Here is a 19,130-nt window from a genome sequence, read left to right as displayed (position 1 = left end):
AGGAAAATACCACAAATGACATAGGCAGATAAGTTAAAAGATGAATTTTACTTATATGATCAGAGCACAAGACAAGAAGCTATGAGAAATAGAAAGAAAATACTGTAGCAGTATGCCAAAATGGATATCAATTCATGATATCAATATTTTTTGGAAGTTTAGATATATTTCTCTATTTTTTTTTAACGTATTCAAAATGGATTTTTCAACTTACATGATGGACCAAAGCCACTAATCCGATAAACAATATACCCAACTTCATGGTGTCACTTTAGATCTATAAACCTATAGACAAAAGTGAGTGGATGCCTCGACCAGGAAATCGTTACGTTTTATATGTTTAAAATTGTTTTTATTTTGTGACGGCCGGCAAGGTTATATTTGCAGGAATTTACGTCTTCAGTTTATGAATATTATAGGAAAATATTTAATGCAATCGTAATACTATACGTGCAAATTAGTTCGGTTATTGAACTTCGACGATTACGTTATACTGTTGTTTATTATGAGTTTTTGAGACTACGACAATCTTTATATAATTATTTGTATAATAATCTTTAAGGAAACAAACTACAGATTACAAGTGCCTAAAATGAGTAAAATTAAGTTTCAGCAATACAAAAATAAAAATTTATACATTTAAAAATATAAATTAATCAAAATTTAATGAAAAATATAGGTGAGTTAATTTGAATTACGTAATTAGGTAATTAATAAATGTGTATGATTATAATGAAATCACGTCAACTATTAAAAGAACTAAAGATGGTAAAGCGGTAGGACCTGACGAGTTTTGTGCAGAATTCCTAAAACTTATCGATGAACAGGGAATAAAATGGATAACAACTGTATTCAACAACATATACGTAACTGGAAAAATACCCCAAAGCTGGTTAAAGTCGACCTTCGTGACCATACCAAAAAAAGTAAATGCCAAAACATGCGAAGACTACAGAACAATTAGCCTAATGAGCCACTTACTTAAAACGTTCTTGAAAGTGATACACGGCAGAATATATAAAAAATGCGAAGAACAAGTATCATGGACGCAGTTTGGATTCCGCGATTCCTTAGGCACCCGAGAGGCTTTATTCGCTGTCCAAGTGCTTATGCAAAGATGCAGGGATGTTAACTGTGATGTGTATACTTGTTTTATCGACTACAAAAAGGCATTTGATAGAGTAAAGCATGATAAACTTATAAACATCTTGAAAGAAGTGGGGTTAGATGATAGGGACTTAAGAATCATCTATAATTTATATTACAACCAAACAGCCAATATTAAAGTGGATGACTAATTGACAGAGGCAGTCGCCATAGATAGAGGAGTGAGGCAAGGATTCATTCTGTCCCCGGTGTTATTTAATTTATACTCTGAATATATCTTCGGGCAAGCGCAAGGCCAACTACAAGAAGGCGTATTAGTCAACGGAATACGTCTAAACAACATCAGATATGCCGACGACGCAGTAGTTTTTGCAGATAGTCTGGACGGTTTGCAAAGAATAATGTCGCGTATATCAGATATAAGTAGAGAACATGGACTTGATCTTAATACGAAGAAAACAAAGTACATGGTAGTCAGTAAGCGCGAAATATTAAATACACAGCTTTTGGTTAACCAACATCCAATTGACAGAGTGGACAGCTACACATACTTTGGTACCAACATTAACAGCCAATGGGATCACTCCAGTGAAATAAAACAACGCATAGGAAAAGCGAGATCGGCGTTCATAATGATGAAGTCTCTTTTCAGAAGTCACGATTTACCACTTGCTACCAAAATCTCTCTCATTAGATGCTATGTATTTTCTACGTTATTATACGGAGTAGAGGCCTGGACACTTTCCGAAGCTTCGTTAAGAAAACTCGAGGCATTCGAGATGTGGTATTACAGACGTATTTTAAGAATTTCATGGGTGGATCGTGTGACTAATGTTGAGGTCCTACGTAGAATAGGCAAGGAATGCGAGATTATTAACACCATCAAAGAGCGCAAACTAGAATATCTTGGCTATGTTATGAGGAATGAACGGAGATACGGCTTGTTGCAACTCATTCTTCAGGGCAAGGTATTTGGAAAGAGAGGACCAGGGAGAAGAAGAATATCTTGGCTTCAAAACCTGAGAAAGTGGTTTAATACATCGACAACCGGACTATTCAGAATAGCAGCAAGCAAAGTTAGGATAGCCATGTTGATCGCCAACATCCGGAACGGATAGGCATCGTAGGAAGGAGAAGAAGAAGATAATGAAATTCAAAACACAGGGCAGAGTTTTGTTCGCGAAATGGATAAAGGAACTATCTACTTAAAGGTAACTATGGAATGTGCCTAAAGGAGGGTATTATTACCACCATTATGGAACATGACTCGAAGCGGAAATCCAATAAGATTGAAAAACCAATAGACATTGGTCATATCTATCACACACAAGAAAAGCAGAAGGGACGACAGTAACAACTATAGAGTCAGCGCTCTGACAAACTCACTCAGTAGAATATACGGAAAATTGATTAAAGGTAGAAGAGAAAATGAATACAAAGAACTAGAAGACGAGGAACAAGCGGGATTAACAGCAGGTAAATCAACTATTGACCATTTATTCTGTCTTACACGTATGTACTATTGAAAAGAAACTTATCAATAATTATGAAAGTAAATCATACAATAGTAGAAGATATTGGTAACTAACAACTAAAGATTGAGGAAGCGTGAAGATGAAAAGTTTAAAAACAAGTTTTGAAACGATCTATGATGATCTAAAAAAAGATTTTAGGATTATTAAAGAATCTACCACTGGCAACAAATCAATGGTTGTGCTGAAAATGGTGCAGATGTCAAAGGTATCGATGCAGTTTTTGGAGAGATACAAGACAAGACCCGGAGAGACAAAAATATTATAATATATAATGTACCTGAAAATCATTCCAGTGAATCTAACATCCGTGCTTAACACGATAGAAGAGAGGTCCAAGGAATTCTCAATAAAATAGATGTAACGAACAGCACCTTTAAAGCTTTTCGTCTTGGTCGACTAACAGATAAACCAAGACCTCGCATTTCATGATTCAACAATAGTTATCGCACGTTTAAAACATCGCACAGCTTTAATGGTTTCTAATTTGTGCATTGAAGTTGATCTTACCCTTTTACAACGTGAGAAAGTGAAGGCCGTTTATCAGGAGTTAGAATTCAGAAAAACACAGAGTGAGAATGACTTGAAGATCGAGTACTTTAATGGGGTACCCAAAATTATTGTCAGTATAGACAATAAATCAAAAAACGATCATTGAACTTATATTTTCAGAATGTTGGCGGTATGTGCACCAAACTTCAGAATTTCAGACATGCTGTGAGTCTCTCTAGTTATGATGTTATTACTATTATTAAAACATGGCTTACATTTAGAATCTTAGATTCTGAATTGGGATTGAGTGACTTTAATGTGTATGGACATGACAGAGACACTCAAACTAGTTCAAAGACTCGTGGTGGTGGTGTTCTTATTGCTATTCATGAACGCCATCATTCAATAATGGTTAGGCCTATCGATTCCTCTGTAGAACATGTTTTACATAGGTAATATGTGGCACAAAAAAGTTAATCATTGGTGCTGTGTACTTTCCTCCACGGTCATCTAGGTCAGTATATGAGGAGCATTCCACCTATATGTTGGACTTAGCGGATAGATTCAGTGATTGTGAATTCTGTATTTGTGGTGACTACAACCTACCTGAGGCATCCTGGGATAACCTTAATATTGGTGTTACAGTTGAGTGTCCGCATCACTCTCCAGCTGCCTAACCTTAATATGTAATAAATTTTTAGATCTAGTTTTCTGTACTCAAAGGGATGCAGTTTTGTCGATTTCAACTGATATTCTATTGAATACTTCGTAACATCATTCAGCTTATACTATAATGTTTATATGCAGTCAATTAAAATTTGTTTCTTAAGTATGATGTCTTCTCACATGATTTTAAAAAATGTAATTATCAAGTTTCAAATGAATATTTAGCCTCAATTTTTTGGAACAACGTATTAGATAAATCAGATAATAATTGCTGCATTGAAAGTGTTTATAACATACCATATAATATACCATATTTTATATAATGCCATCAATATGTTTATTCCTATCAAACGGTTTAAACCATTGAACTTTCCAGTTTGGTTTTTGCGAGAATTAATTGAGCTTGTCATACAGAAAAAAATCGCTCACAGGAATTTTAAAAAATCAGGCAACTCATATGAGGAATTTTTGATGTTAAGAAAAAGATGAAAATCATTACAAGCAGTATGTTATAAGAACTAGTCCCTTTCAAGCCCGCTCTTTTTGGAGGCATGTTAGTGCTGCACGTGGGTCTAGTGCTTATCCTAATGTAATGTCTAATAAAGGTAGGGATGTAATAGCTTGAAGTGGTGATGAAATAGTCAATCTATTTGCCACTTATGTCTCAGGTAGGTACAGTTGAATAATCTTCAATCATTTATATCCTAATAATAGTATAACAAGGTCGAATGTCAATAAATTAGTAAAAAGTTTAACGAAAATTTTGCAGGAAAAAATTTATCCAAATCATAGAGCAGAAAACCTACAGCAGCTGAAAACAAATTCATGTTAGTGGTGTATCAATTTTTGTAGAAAAATTAGGAATTATAGAAAACCACTAAAGGCGATCGCAGAAGCTTTTCAAAATGTAAGTCTACTTCAATACAACAATCCATGCGATTTTTAAAACTTTGCAATACATTTTGCAACATCCCTGGCTGTCCAATTCTTCTTATCTCTGTGGTAATCCTATGTTTTAATTTTTCGTCACGGTTAGGCACATTAAGAAGGAAATGATGTAGTCACTCGAAGCAAAATCTAGAGAATATGGTCACAGTATAGACAACAACATATGGTGCTCCACAATTTTTAAACATGCATCACGAATAGCAGACAATCAAAGACTTGTGAGCTGGTGTGTTGTCCTGAGCACAGCTTTCCTTAACTTTCCCCGTCTCTATTTCTTTTATGTATTCTACTTTTTCTGTATAGGTAATCTAAATAATCAATCCACAATATACTTTGTGCCTCTCAGAATACTAAGACCAAAACTTAAGTGGCTGACACCACGGCTCTAAGCTTGCGAGTTAGTGGTGAACCGCCATACTTTCACTGCTTGCTCTAAATGTTTCTCTCTGTTATATACCCATATTTCGTTCATTGTCACATACCGTATACCGTTCAATAAATGACAACGCCGGTTTTATAAAACTTACAATAATAAAGAGATATTGCAGAGTCAATTTTGCACTTTGGCTTAAGTTGCGCTATTGAAAATAGGTCCTGCCGTTATTAGGGGAGCCGTTACGATGTGCAGAATTCGTTGCGCTATTTTCTTTCTCAGGGTATGTACCTATGTTGTTTGTCTCTCATTTAAACCAAGTTTATTTGTAATAATTTTCTAAATTGAGTACATCAGACAGTAGCATAATGCAACAATATAATTAATATTTTGAGATAATGATTGAGGTGACCAATTGAATAAACGCTGAAGATCTTTAAGCCCGCTGGGATATGAAAGCCTTCTCATCGCTCCTAAAAACAAAAATATAAGGGCATAATTTCAAAAGTAATGTAGAATGCAAATGCATTTACCACTAACAGAGTTTCTAGTATTGGTATGAATAAAATCTGGTGTAAAGCTCTTGCAAATGTAGGAATATCTTATCTGCTAAACCTAAAATTTATTTTTACATCTGCTTCCAACATGTTTTCTAAATTAAATTCTTGATTTTGTAGATGTAATACATGTTCACCCACAATGTTATTTAAAATGATGTACTCTACATCATCATCATCAGCATTTGCTAAAATAAGTGCTTCAAAACATGATCCATTGTCAATAATTTGCGAACAAATGAAAAGAAAACATAAACAACGTAAATAACGCAACAAAATATGCATAAGTTCAAGCAATCGGTGTAATTTTATCTATGAAGCAATATCTCTATATATTTGTGATGTGTCAGCCGTATGCCAAAACTGTCGAAATACCGCGGTGTGTAAATAGTGCAACGCTAGCTAAGGTTAATACTTCTGAAAAAAGAAGAAGAATGTCATTTGTCACTGTCACTAACCTCTTATAAAACGTAATATAAACATTGTAAATTGTATATATATTTTGTGTTTTTGTGTAAAATGAGTAATAATATTCCTGAAAACTCACCTGGAAGAAAGGCAATAGAAACCATGGAAAACCTTCACAAAGACCTTGTTTTTAAAAAACCATTCGGTATTATTAAAAAGAGAACAAAGAGAAAAATTCTGGAAGAAGATAACTATGTAGAAGAAATAGGCAAAATTATTCAGAGGGATTTCTTTCCAGACCTAGAAAAATTAAAAGCACAGAGTGCTTATTTGCAAGCATTGGAGACGAATGACACATTGAAATTAAAGGAATTATATGCAAAATATAGTGGTAGTCAACATCCACCAGAAAGAAGTAAGTTCATTTTAATCTTTGATTGTTATTTTTTATGTAATGAAGTATAACTTTTAACAGAGCTATAATCAAGTTGTATGAGAATGGACATGTATTATAAATTTAATGATGCAAATGTTATATTCCTATCAAACACAACTGGAATGCGTCTAACTGTTTTGGCTTTTGAATTTTAATTGGATACAAAAAAGTACTAAGGCAAATATATAAAACATTCAAAATTGCTTTAATTTCCATTGGTACAAAACATAATGTATGTGTTTGGTTTAGTGGTTTCAATTGTAAACCGATGGGCCATATGTTATATACAATATTAATCTCTGATTCCATATTTTACAGTACCTAGTCCAGCCACATTTGAAACTCCTGCTAACATTCATGGATCCCAACAGCAAAACCAAGCAAGTACAAAAAATTCAGACAATGTAGAAAAACCAATTGAAAATAAACTGAGTCTGGATCAATACTTAAATTCTCATACCTCTCAAGATAATGAAAGTTTTGAAGAGCTACTCCAAGAGTCTGAACAGAAACGGAGAGAAAAGTATTCATATTTATTTAATGAAGAGGAAAAGAGTGAAGAGCACCAGAAAAGAATATTAGCTTTACCATCCGTAGAGGAACAAGCTGCAATACCAGAGAAAAAATTTGGTTTGGATATGTGGGGCTACAAGAACAGAAATTATATTATGTATGTACCTGATGGTGTGGATTTAAGTGAAGAAGAAATTAGAGAAATTAATAAAAGAAGGCAAGAGATAGTTCATTCCAATACAAGATTAGCCATTAATCCTTTTAATGAAGTTCAAAGTGCAGAAACTATTAATGAATTGGCCAAAAGTCAAGCTAAGGTATGTAAACACTTATACTTATACATATGATAGTTTTTTAATGGTGAATTTTTCTATCCCATGCAAAAATAGAAACTTTTCTAAAATATAGTTATTATATTGAAAAACTACATGTTTGCATGTGTGTTGAAGAATTTGGATTTAAACCTAACCTATATAAGCCAAATAATAATAAGAGTGTGACAGTTACACAACCCCAATTTATTTTTTAATAAAAGTAAGAATATAATGCTTGGGAGTTATGTAACTTTGTCTTGAAGAAATGAATCTGTTTCTGAAAAGGTTTGAATAAGGAGACAAAAATATTTTTCTTAAGAAATTAAATTAATGGTTATGGGACTGTATTCGTAAAATGCAGATTGTATAATTCTGATCATTCTCTAGATCTAAGGTGTTATTTTATTAGATTCACAAAATGGATTGTGTAGTATTCAGATTTATAAAATATAATTAATTTAGATTTCTTGTGAGTAATGCCTCTTAGTCATTATTATTGCATAATTAATTATATGCATTTATTATGTTTTAAAATGGATGTTTAAAAATAAACTACATATATTTTCATGTAGTTTTCAGATCTGACATGTTTTCGTGTTGTTGGCCACCAAACTCAACATGAAAACTAATTCACAAAATAATACTATACTGTTACTGTGGTCTCCAATGGATGCAATTTGGTTTAAGCCTGGCTGAATTTCGCTATTGTTTATTTTTCTATATATTTTAATTGATCTATTTTGAATAAATATAGAAATAGAGAAAAACCTGCAGAAAGCCGAAAAAATGGTCAGGGTACCTTTTCATGTTCTAAAAAGACTTGTTCCAGGTCTTTTTGGTGTTGTTGAACAATTTCTCTACATTTTGAATGGTATCAATAATAAGTAGTTTTACTAAAAAGATTTGTATATAAATTCAGAATATATTAAACTAACCAATTTTACTTTCTCTCTTGTCCTATACTCAGGCAAAAATATCAAATATTTTGTAATTATCTACATTTTTTTGAAAATAAATTCTGGTCAATCAAGTCATTTATTGTGAAGAAGAGTTTATTTTAACAATGTTTAATAAACAATTTTATGTGGAGAAAATTGGAAAAAAATCATTTTTTGATGTTAGGTAAATAAGGTTACTGTATTCTAAACTTAAATGCTAATTTAAATTGCTTAAACAAGTCTTTTTAACTGAAACAAGTGCATGATCAGTAACATGTATTCCCTTCTAGCTCTTATTACTGCTTGCATCCTTCTCAGCATGCTTGCAAGTAAATTTTGGACATATCCTTAGGGAATCGCATGCCATTCATCCTGTGCAGCAAGCTGAAGCTGTAGTATCATATTTGGAACGAGATTTCTTTGTTGTATGCAGCGTTTTAGCTGATCTCACATTTACTCTAGTTGATTTAAATATGGGAAAAATGTTGGCCAATACAATCTTTGAATTTGAACCTCATCGAGATAATAATTACTCACTATGGGAGAGGTCACTACGGGCCAGATTCCAAAAGATTGGCTTTGATCTACATTTATCGCCCTACCAAAAACACCACGTGCGAACTTCTGCAAGGACCACCGACTAATAAGCCTAATGAGTCACTTTTTGAAACTTTTCCTGAGAATACTTCACACTAGATTGTTTAAGAAATGTGAAGAGGTCAGTGGATGGAGTCAGTTTGGTTTCAAAAATGGACTTGGCACGAGAGAAGCGATCTTTAGTATGCAAACATTGATACAGAATTGTTTAGATCAAAGAAAGGATGTTTTTATCTGTTTCATCGATTACGAGAAGGCATTCGATAATGTAAAACATGAATTGATGATAAAATACCTACAAGAGTTGGGATTGGATGCAAAGGATATAAGAATCATTGCCAATCTGTATTGGAATCAGACAGCAACAGTCTTCAAAATTCCAACGAAACAGAAGATTTCTCCATTAAAAAAGGAGTAAGGCAAGGTTGTATACTGTCTCCAATGCTGTTCAATTTATACGTAGAAAAAGCCTTCACAGAAGCAGTGGAAGACTCTAATAAGGGTATTAAAGTTAACGGCATATTTATTAATAACATCAGGTATGCCGATGATACAGCCATAGTGGCAGATAACATCGAAGATCTTTAATGCCTTTTGAATGATCTAACTCTTGCAAGTGAAGCTCGGGGTTTGAAAATAAATATCAAGAAGACAAAATCAATGATTATAAGTAGAAATGATTACCCCAACGCAAAGATATATGTCTCTGGAGAAGAAATCGAACAAGTCAGGCAATTCAAATACTTGGGATGTTTGCTGAATGAGGGTTGGGACCCCGAGAATTAAATAAAGAGCAGAGTTGAACAAGCCAGAAATGCTTTTTTGAGGCTTCGTAAGTTTCTGACTGATCGCAAATTGGACTTCAACCTCCGATACAAGATGCTTAAGTGTTACGTGTGGCCTGTTCTCCTGTACGGAATGGAAGCATGGACGTTAAAGGCCAGTTCCATTAACAAACTTGAAGTGTTCGAAATGTGGTGCCTGCGTCGAATGCTCAGAATATCATGGACGGACAGGGTCAGAAATGAGGAAGTACTCAGAATAGCGGGCTTACAGGATAGGGAACTTTTTAATTATGTAAAAAGTAAGAAGACTGCATACTTGGGGCACATTATACGAGGAGAACGATACACTTTTCAGCAACTGATACTCGAAGGGAAAATAGAGGGTAGGAGAGGTCTCAGACGTAAAAAAATGTCATGGCTGCGCAATATTCGACAATGGACAGGAATCCACAGCTATCAAATGCTTCGCAATGCTGCTAAAAACAGAATTATTTAATCCAGAATATTTAACATCTCACCTGACAAGACAATGTACGGTGGACGCCTACGCAGAAATGCATGGCACCTTAAGAAGAAGAATGGGAGAGGTATGTGGTTGAGCATTATTGTGCATTAACATGAATCTATCATATCCAATGTAACTAACATAACAAAACATTATCTTGCAGGATGTTTTGAAGATAAGAGTTACCAGTCATCTGTCCAATTACTTCCACAAGTGTGTGTATCCCTCCCAACTAATACCTTCCCAAAGCATTATGCTACCACCTTTAAAACTAAAGGTCTGGGCAAGATTGTAGGTGGAGAATTGTTCTCTAACTCTTCTGTAGATGTGGTTTTGACCATCTGGCTTCCATGATAGGATTTTAGTCTCATCAGTGAAAAGAACATTTTTTCAGATGACCTGCTTTATGATTTTGGAGAAGACATGGAACATTGGCAAGGCAGAAGTTTACTTCTTTTAATCTTCATCTAATTGTTTTTGAACTCGCAATTACTTGTCTAACATTTAGTAGCTCATTTCTGAGGTACAATGATGTCAATGAGCGATTTCGTGTATAATTAAGAAACAAAAAATGGTTATCAATTGCCGGTGTTCACCTTGATCATCCTTGATCAGGCCTTTATACAAAATTTCCTGTCTCATGGTATCTTTTTAAAGTATTTGAAACTGTAGATTGACTTCTCCCGAGACTTCTTCCTTGTACAAAATTACAATATGTGCTGCTTGGACTTCATCTCAGTATCGAATTGGTGGCATAATTGTTTTATATTTAGTTAAATCGAAACAATATTTAATTAAACTTAAACAATTAAACTAAAAATAACTGAATTACATGAATATGGTTTTTCTTTTATGTGAAGAAGGTTTTTTATGATTAAATGCACAAATGACACTAAACGCTGAGTAAACGTCAAAATATTTTAAACCAATTGAGTTGATTAGCCTACTATGATGAACATCAGTTATATAAAATTTATTTTGAATTAATAGTGACTTCAAAAAATAATTACAAAATTCCAAAATATTCGATATTTCTGTCCATGAGTGTATAAATAATTAACAAGCTAAAATTTTAACATCGTGAACAAATTTATAATATCTCGTTTTATAATACACAAATAATTATTTGAAATATATTGTAATTAATTTGGTCAAATTTCAAAAGTTTCACGGAATGTTTTTCCTAAAATTTATGTTCCATAAGTTGGTAAAGTGTTGTATGTATGTATTACTATAGAAAATATTTTATTATGTAGGTCCTTGATGGAAAAATTGGTGTGGATGGTAAAGAACTTCTCCAAACAGACATACCTAACGTAGGGGGATATAGTTTTGTAAGAACTCCATCGCCTTCACCAAGTTTGTTGGGAACTCCTTTGATGACCTGGGGTGAAATAGAAGGAACACCGTTTAGACTTGATGGAAGTGATACACCATTACCAAGGTAAATGTTAGTATATTAAAAATGTGGTAAAAACAAATAGACCAGCTTTTGGTTTTACATATGAAACAATGAATAGTTGTCCACAGTTATATCATTATCGAGATATTAAAACGAGATTTGGTACTCCAGGAGTGACCGAGGAGCAAGCTTTCTTATCATCTACGCTTGGAGCGATGGTTTTTAATTTAATTTAATTTTAATTTTTTTATTTAATGTTATTAAGAAACATGTGTGGGAGTGCGTTTACTACTCTACATATTGTGTGGTCGCGTGATCTGTCGTTTCATTGCATTTCTGTCGTTTTTATTTTGGCATACCACTGCGCAATCCACTGCACCAATCAATGCCTTCAGTCAATAGCCCGTGATAAGAAAGCTATGCTGCCAAAATATTTACTCTTTTTGCTCAGTGTTTCTGTATGTTTCTTTTTAATATCGCCATATTTTAATCACTCCATAGATTATGTTAAAACTTTAAAATTTGATGTTAAAAGACTTGTTTACTTTTTATATTTATCACATTAACTTAAGCTTTTTCTTTATTAGGAGTCAAGGACCAACTTTCAAGATATCAGAACCTCCTAGGAGAGAGCAACTAGCATTGGCTTTAGCAGAAAAAGTAGGAGAAAAGAAGAATATAGAGAAGAGGAAAAATATTGATGCACAAAGAAGGCAATTTGCTACGTAAGTTTATTTTTAGGGGCATATTTTTTGATAATATTAGATTAATAAAATATGCCAGCACCTGAATGTGAATTTAGAATAGATTTTATTCTGTTCTATTTAAGGACATTGGCCAATTTATGCCAAGTTTTTTGTTTACTGCCAGCTACTTACTTGTCTTTATCGGGTCCTGACATCTTATTTATAGTATTTCTTCTCATTACCAGGTTGGGCAGGTTTCATGTTCTTTCACAAGGCACAAATGTTTTAATAGTACACCAGTGAAGGAGATTTTGCATGTAGGTTGTTCCATATCGCGTATTTTACTATCATTATTAGTATTAGTTTCCCATAGTCGTTGTTTATAATCGTCTTAGTCTTTGTTTCCACATTGTATGATATTTGTGTTTACTGAAGCAACCCACATTTTTAATCTACAGTAGAATCTCTTTATTCGCGATGTATATGTTTCGTAAATATGCCGCGAATACGGAAACCATGCATATGGAATGGTAATTTATATGGGGTTATAGGAGATATGTTCCTAAATGACGAAATAAAAAGTTTAATTGAACTTTTTGATCATACACATTGATTTATTACATATTATCTTCAGTTTAAAGCAATAGTTTTAAGAACTTAGTAATTTTCTCTTGCTTGGTAGTTTTTAAAAACGCCTTCAATTCAAACTGATAATCAGCAGTGGCATTAGCAATTTGCTTCGTAAAAATAAGACTTCCATAGATGGATCAATTTTCATAAAGAAATCAAAAAGCTCATTTACCATTCTTAAACCTTCACGAAGATTTTTCAAATTAAATGTCAGGTTTCCAGTGCTTGTTGAAGCCTCTTCTACAATGGGTTGTAAATTTAACATTTCCTCCAAGTCGGGTTCAGGTAAATCTTCATCTTGCGATTCAAGCTACTCCTTAACGTCCCTTGATTCTATCTATTCGAACCCATCTTGCAGTTTTGTTTGAATGTTTGCAGTTAAAGTTTGAACTTGCAGAGATTCTTCCTCTTTTCCCGAAAGGAAGGAAATCAGAACAGACCACACTTTTTTCCAGCATGATTTCAATGGGTATGGCTTCAGTTCTTGCAATGATCGTTTTATGTTCACGATCCATGTTGCTATGTCAAATTTCTTTCAGCATTCCATAACATTCATATCAGGATCACATTCCATATTATTCTGTATCATTTTGAAGGTTCGTTTAATGTACTAGGTCTTTAAAGCCTGGATTATTCCTTGGTCCATAAGTTGAAGCAAAGCCGTCGTATGCAAAAATGTCACTTTTATATTTTGTATGTATAGTTTCAGTTTCGCGATGATGACCTGGTGCATTGTCCTAAACTAGAACTGCTTTTAAAGTCTAAATTATTTGATTTCAAATAAGTTTCAACTTCAGAAACAAAACATTTCCGGAACCAGTCACAAAAATAGAGCTTGTAGCCCACGCTTTCTTATTAGTACGCCAAAATACTGGCAGGCCGTCCTTGTTTTGATTTTTTAATGCACGAGGATATAAACATCTCTAAAGCAGCAATGGTTTTATAACATAATCTCTAGATGCATTAGACTAAAGTAGCAATCTCTATCCCTTGCGGCCTTAAATCCAGGGGTGAACTTTTCGCTTTTAGAAATGAATGTTTTATTTGGCATTCTCTTCCAAAACAGTGCAGTTTCATCTGCATTTGCTTAGGTGTATATCCTCCACAGGCTACCAGTTTTGCATATCCTTCTGGATATCTTTCTGCTACAGCAGTGTTTGCAGATGCAGCTTCTCCAACGATTTTAATGGTATGCAATTATTATCGCACCATAAATTTATCGAACCAATCTTCCGATCCTTATAATCCTCCATCTGTACTTTCACCACCACCACTACCGCCAGGTTTTTTAAAATGTGCATAAATACGCTTTGCCTGCTCCTGGACGATTGGACCACTCAGAGGCACCCTTTTTTGGTTGCTCTCTTGATCCATAATGACAATCACACTTTCAATTTTTTTATTGTTGGATCGTGAACAATTTTCGCTGACAGTGAAGCTACAGATGACCTCGGATTTTTTATCAATCGTATAATGGATGTGAACGACTCTCCCAGGCGTAAACTATCAAGCATTTCTATTTTCACTTTAAGCAGTGACACTGATTTTTTTCTCATATAAACTCGTTTTTCATTCTTTTTTTTTTAGTCGAGTCAAGTCTCAGGAGCTCATTGCCTTTGTTATTCCCTCCTTCCATGTTCTTTTTGGTCTTCCTCGTTTCTTACGATTTGGTGGTATCTATTTCATGGCGATTTTTGGTAGTCTTGTTTCTGGCATTCTTTGAACATGGCCATACCATATAAGTTGTTTCCTTTCTATGTCTGTTGCCAGTGATCCATCTACCCCCATCCGATTTCTTATTTCATCGTTTCTAATTCTGTCTGCTCTAGATATTAGAAGTGATCATCTAAATACATCCATTTCTGTTGCTTCGAGTTTTCTTTTATTGCTTTCTGTTAGTCTCCATGTCTCTGTACCATAGGTTAAGCTGGTTTTTATGAGAGATTCATATATATTGTATTTTCGTCTTTTACCAATTTCTGAGCTCCAAAGAACTCCGTTAAGGCATCCAATTGTTCTACGGGCCTGGGTTATTCGTTTTCTAATTTCCCTATTGTCTGTGCCTGTGGTGTCGAAATCAATTCCTAGGTAGGTATATTCAGTGCAGAATGCAATTTCGGTTGTGTCCATCTGAATGTTGGATAGTTCTGCGCCTATTGGGAGATATTTTGTTTTTTGTATATTGAGTTCTAAACCCCACTTCTTGTATTCTTCCTGTAGTTTTCTGGCCATATATGTCAGGTCTTCTTTATCGTTGGCTATAAGGACTTGATCGTCTGCAAACTGTAGGGTATATAGGCAAGTTTCTCTCAGGTCAATGCCCATTCCTCTGCACTTTCTTTTCCACTGATACAGTGCTTTCGCCACGTAGATTTTAAACAATGTGGGGGATATGCAACACCCCTGCCGGAGTCCCTTGTTTACAGGAAATTTTTTTGAAAGTTTATTTCCAATTTTTATTCCCGACGTTGATCCTTCATAAAGCTGTTTAAGGGCGTTAATTACTGTGTGGTTAATGTTTGTTTCCTGCAAAACTTTCCATAGCTTTTTAGCGGGTACAGTATCATAGGCCTTCTGAAGGTCTATAAACATAAGGTGGGTTTCTTGATTGGTACTTGATCTTTTTTCTATTATTTGTTTCAAAACAAACACATTATCGGTGCAGCTCCTTTCCGCTCTAAAGCCAAATTGTTCCTCTTCTTCTTGTTCCTTATATTCTTGTTCGATAATGTCTCGAAGTATCCTTCCATATAGGCGACTTAAGGTACTGGTTACTGATATACCTCGATAGTTTGAGCAGTCCAGTTTACTTCCCTTCTTATGTATAGATGATATGAAGGATACTTTCCACTCATGCGGGACTGGTGCACCGTTTAGATATTGGTTTATACACCAGGTTAATCGTTCAAACAGTTTGTTAGTACCGCATTTGATTAGTTCTGCTGAAATTCCCTCCGGACAAAATTTATTACCTTATGTTTTTGAGTAATAAGTTTATATTACCATTACCCAAACATACTGTTTGTTTACATTCTTAAAAACAACGACTGCAGCGAAAGCAGCTTACCTCAAAGAAACCGCCGAACCAAACAAACAACGCCGATAGCTTTTGAAAACACAAGCTAGGTCATTTTTATTTTTTTATTAGTCCACTTGCTGACACGTTAACAAAGCATATCGAATGCTTTTTATTTAGGTATAAGTATGTACCGATTCGATTTGCGAATATAAAAACTTAGGCCTTTAATATAGGAGTTGGATCGCATTTTTTTTTTTTCGCCAATAATGAAAAGGCGAATGTAGGAAGCGAATAAGGAGCTTTTATCTATTTATGGCTTTCTGTGTTTATTTAAAAAATTTTCTGATTTGTCGAATCTGAGGAAAAAGGAAAATTCGTGAAGGTTAACCTGCACTGTTTCATTTGTACTGCACCTGTCATGGATTTTTTTTATTTTCCTGCATGTCCTATTTAGCACCTTAATGACGTGGGAGGTGTGTTTCAAATGGGGCATATATATTCATCGAAGAACAGTCTCTATGGCTTTGTTCTCAACATACCAGAACTTGCACTCTAGTGGCTTCGCGTTAGCTTCCTAAGTAGACTATTTATTTGTACATAAACGCTCTTTTGCTTGGATGTTTAAGTCTTCAATGGTTCTCAGGACCTATCTTTTGTCAAAAGACTAGATCTGCCTTCGAATTGTTATACATAAGCCAATTGGTGGATGTACACTGATGAATAGTCATGTCTTTTGTTCATGATTTCCCTCAGGTTTTTTTTCTCAGTTGCCATAATGGTGTTAATTGGGCGTGTGTTGAGCATTGCATAGAGACAAGTTCTGAATTCGACAATAGGTCTACGGACATTTTATAAGTGTGGAGAAGAATCCGGTGGTGTGTTCTCCCTAATTTACTTATAGTGTTTCCAGGAGTACTTTGCTTTGTTACCCAGTGTAGATTGTTTTAAAGCAGTATTCTATTTGAATGTTTTAGAAAATTGGATACTGAAATAGGACACTGACGCTCAGAAGCTAAACTTTTCTCCTCTTCTTAAAGTTCAGCCTTCTATCGAAAGTTGGATATAAACATGGCAATTTTTCACTTTATTTATGGCAGCTCTATAAAGTTTTTCTCCAGAGAGTATTATTTAGTTATCATCTTCAAGATACTATCAAAGACTAGTTCCTAGATTTAATGAAAGAGAAAAATAATTTAACATAACGATTTCAACTCAAGAAACTAGAAAAATAGTAATCAGTAAAGAACCAATAATATGTAAATTGGAATTCGATGGAGTTAACATTGAACAAGTAATGGAAATAAAGTTCCTAGGGATTACACTGTCCCTAAAACACTGCATGGCTTAACCAACACATTACCTCTGAAATGAAAACAGAAATTGCATGAGTACTTATCAGAAAAAAGTCTCAATACAACCAAAACATAGAGTGCTGAAAAAGCAGAAATGAAAATACACAGAAGAATTACAGGGTATAAACACCAGTGGTCATTATATAGAAAAAAAAGAATGTAATCATCACATCAGTAGAATGGCGGTAACAAGAGTCGTTAAAATAGCAAGGGACAAATCACTAAGTGTTGGAAGAAGTATCGGCCGACCGCGCAAGAGATGGAGTGAGAATCTTCCAAAGAGGCAACAGCCCGTCAATGAAGAAGGAAAATTGCTTAATAAAGGAAGAAAACAAGATGATGTAGCGTGTTTGAACAGTAACAATTGTATTTTCATAGGATTTAGCGTGACTGCATTTGTTTCAACAATCCACTATGGAGTTAAGGTGCATCTGAGCTTCATCGAATTCTGAGCATTTCTCTGCAGTGTGATACAAAGGTACTGCGGATCTACTATTAAACTTAAAATGTGTGAAGAGTTTTTCAGCCACTTTGAGTCGAACTGACTGATCAGAAAGATAGGATTTTAGAATTTAGGATCTTTGATGATTTGAAACCATGAAACCACTCTGCTAAACCCTATTGCCCTATATTATATATTCATTATATTCATTACTCATTCGTAATGCTCTTTCGTTTATTTTTAGTTTACTTTAAATATTTTTTTTAAGTCAAATATGAACTATGCCTTTATTACTTAGTCTGATTTATCTACCGTACTGCGATTGTGTTTAATTAAATCCACAAAATAAAAACATTCACTTAAAAATTCTAAAAAAAATTTAATCATTCAACACTTTTACAATTTTCAAAACATTTCAGACCATCTCCGAGACCCCATACTTCAGCCATCGACAGGTTAGCAACGATGTCTCCCGCTGCAAGGAAACTAGCGACATCGCGGCTTAAACTCGGAGTCAATTCAGACTTAAGATCTCTATATTCACCTAGTCCAATGGCGAAATGTCAGAAGACTCCAACCCCATCGCCGAGAAGAGCATCTACTCCATTGGTTAACTTAAAAAATAAAAAGGCTGCAGAGGTTTCTACGGATGATTTATTGAAAATTGAAGTTCCTAAGAGGATTCTTAAAAGGAAAACGGCAGCAGATTTTTTTTAAAGATAAATATATATACATTCGTTTTATTTATTTATTGTACATATAATAAAGTATTTTTGAATTTGATGGCTCATTTTATTTTAATTGACTGATTTTATTTTCTAGATGTTTTAATCACAAAAAAAAAGAAGATACAGAATATGCAACCAGTTTTCAGAAAACCAACCCACACGAACAGGCATTTAAATTACCAGCCAGACCTCAACATAAACATCAAAAAGAGAATTATCAAATCATTATATGATAGACCCAAAACACCTGTTCTAATAAACATGCATTTCAGAAAGAAAAAACCTGATAACAAAGGTTTTAACAAAAAATTATTACCCATTATCATTTATAAACAAGGAATTTCACAAAATTAAAGAAAGGAAACAAAACAATAATTTATTCCGAAACGCTCACAAGAAGGGATTTAAACAACAATAAACAATACCATGCCAAATATGTAAAGGGCTTATCTGAAAAATTAAAAAGATAGATAAATAAGTACAAAATTCAAAACAACCAATACACAGATCTGTGAGTTCAAAGAGAGATCAAAGAATTGCATCTATAAAATACAATGTAAATGCAACAGTTTTATGTGCGAGAAACCGCAAGACGACTAAGTGTCAGGATAAACGAGCATGAAACAAACATCAAAAACAGAGACTTCGACAAATCTCAGACATGCAAATATGCCTGAAACAATGAGCACAAAGTACAATG

General features: G+C 34.1%; 2 protein-coding genes across 2 annotated transcripts in view; one reads left to right on the top strand and one right to left on the bottom strand.

The window, feature by feature from the left end:
• Cp7Fa (Chorion protein a at 7F) overlaps positions 1–285 on the bottom strand; it is a 28,822-nt gene extending 28,537 nt beyond the window's left edge. Inside the window, exon 1 of the mRNA XM_072524930.1 lies at positions 215–285. Within this exon, the coding sequence (XP_072381031.1) occupies positions 215–262 (48 nt within the window). The 5' untranslated portion in view covers positions 263–285. The remainder of the gene's footprint in view (positions 1–214) is intronic.
• A 5,844-nt stretch (positions 286–6,129) lies between these two features.
• On the top strand, positions 6,130–18,485 carry Es2 (ess-2 splicing factor homolog). Its single transcript, XM_072524929.1, has 5 exons — positions 6,130–6,498; positions 6,838–7,349; positions 11,428–11,615; positions 12,161–12,298; positions 18,122–18,485. Exons 1-5 carry the CDS (start codon positions 6,195–6,197, stop codon positions 18,417–18,419), a joined length of 1,440 nt encoding a protein of 479 aa, XP_072381030.1. The 5' UTR covers positions 6,130–6,194; the 3' UTR covers positions 18,420–18,485.
• Positions 18,486–19,130: the final 645 nt, after the last annotated feature.

This window comes from Diabrotica undecimpunctata, chromosome 3 (assembly GCF_040954645.1).
Source record: "Diabrotica undecimpunctata isolate CICGRU chromosome 3, icDiaUnde3, whole genome shotgun sequence".
In the NCBI taxonomy this organism is placed as follows: Eukaryota; Metazoa; Arthropoda; class Insecta; order Coleoptera; family Chrysomelidae; genus Diabrotica; species Diabrotica undecimpunctata.
Note: the sequence above shows the minus strand (reverse complement) of the source record. Positions and strands in the feature narration are given on the sequence as shown.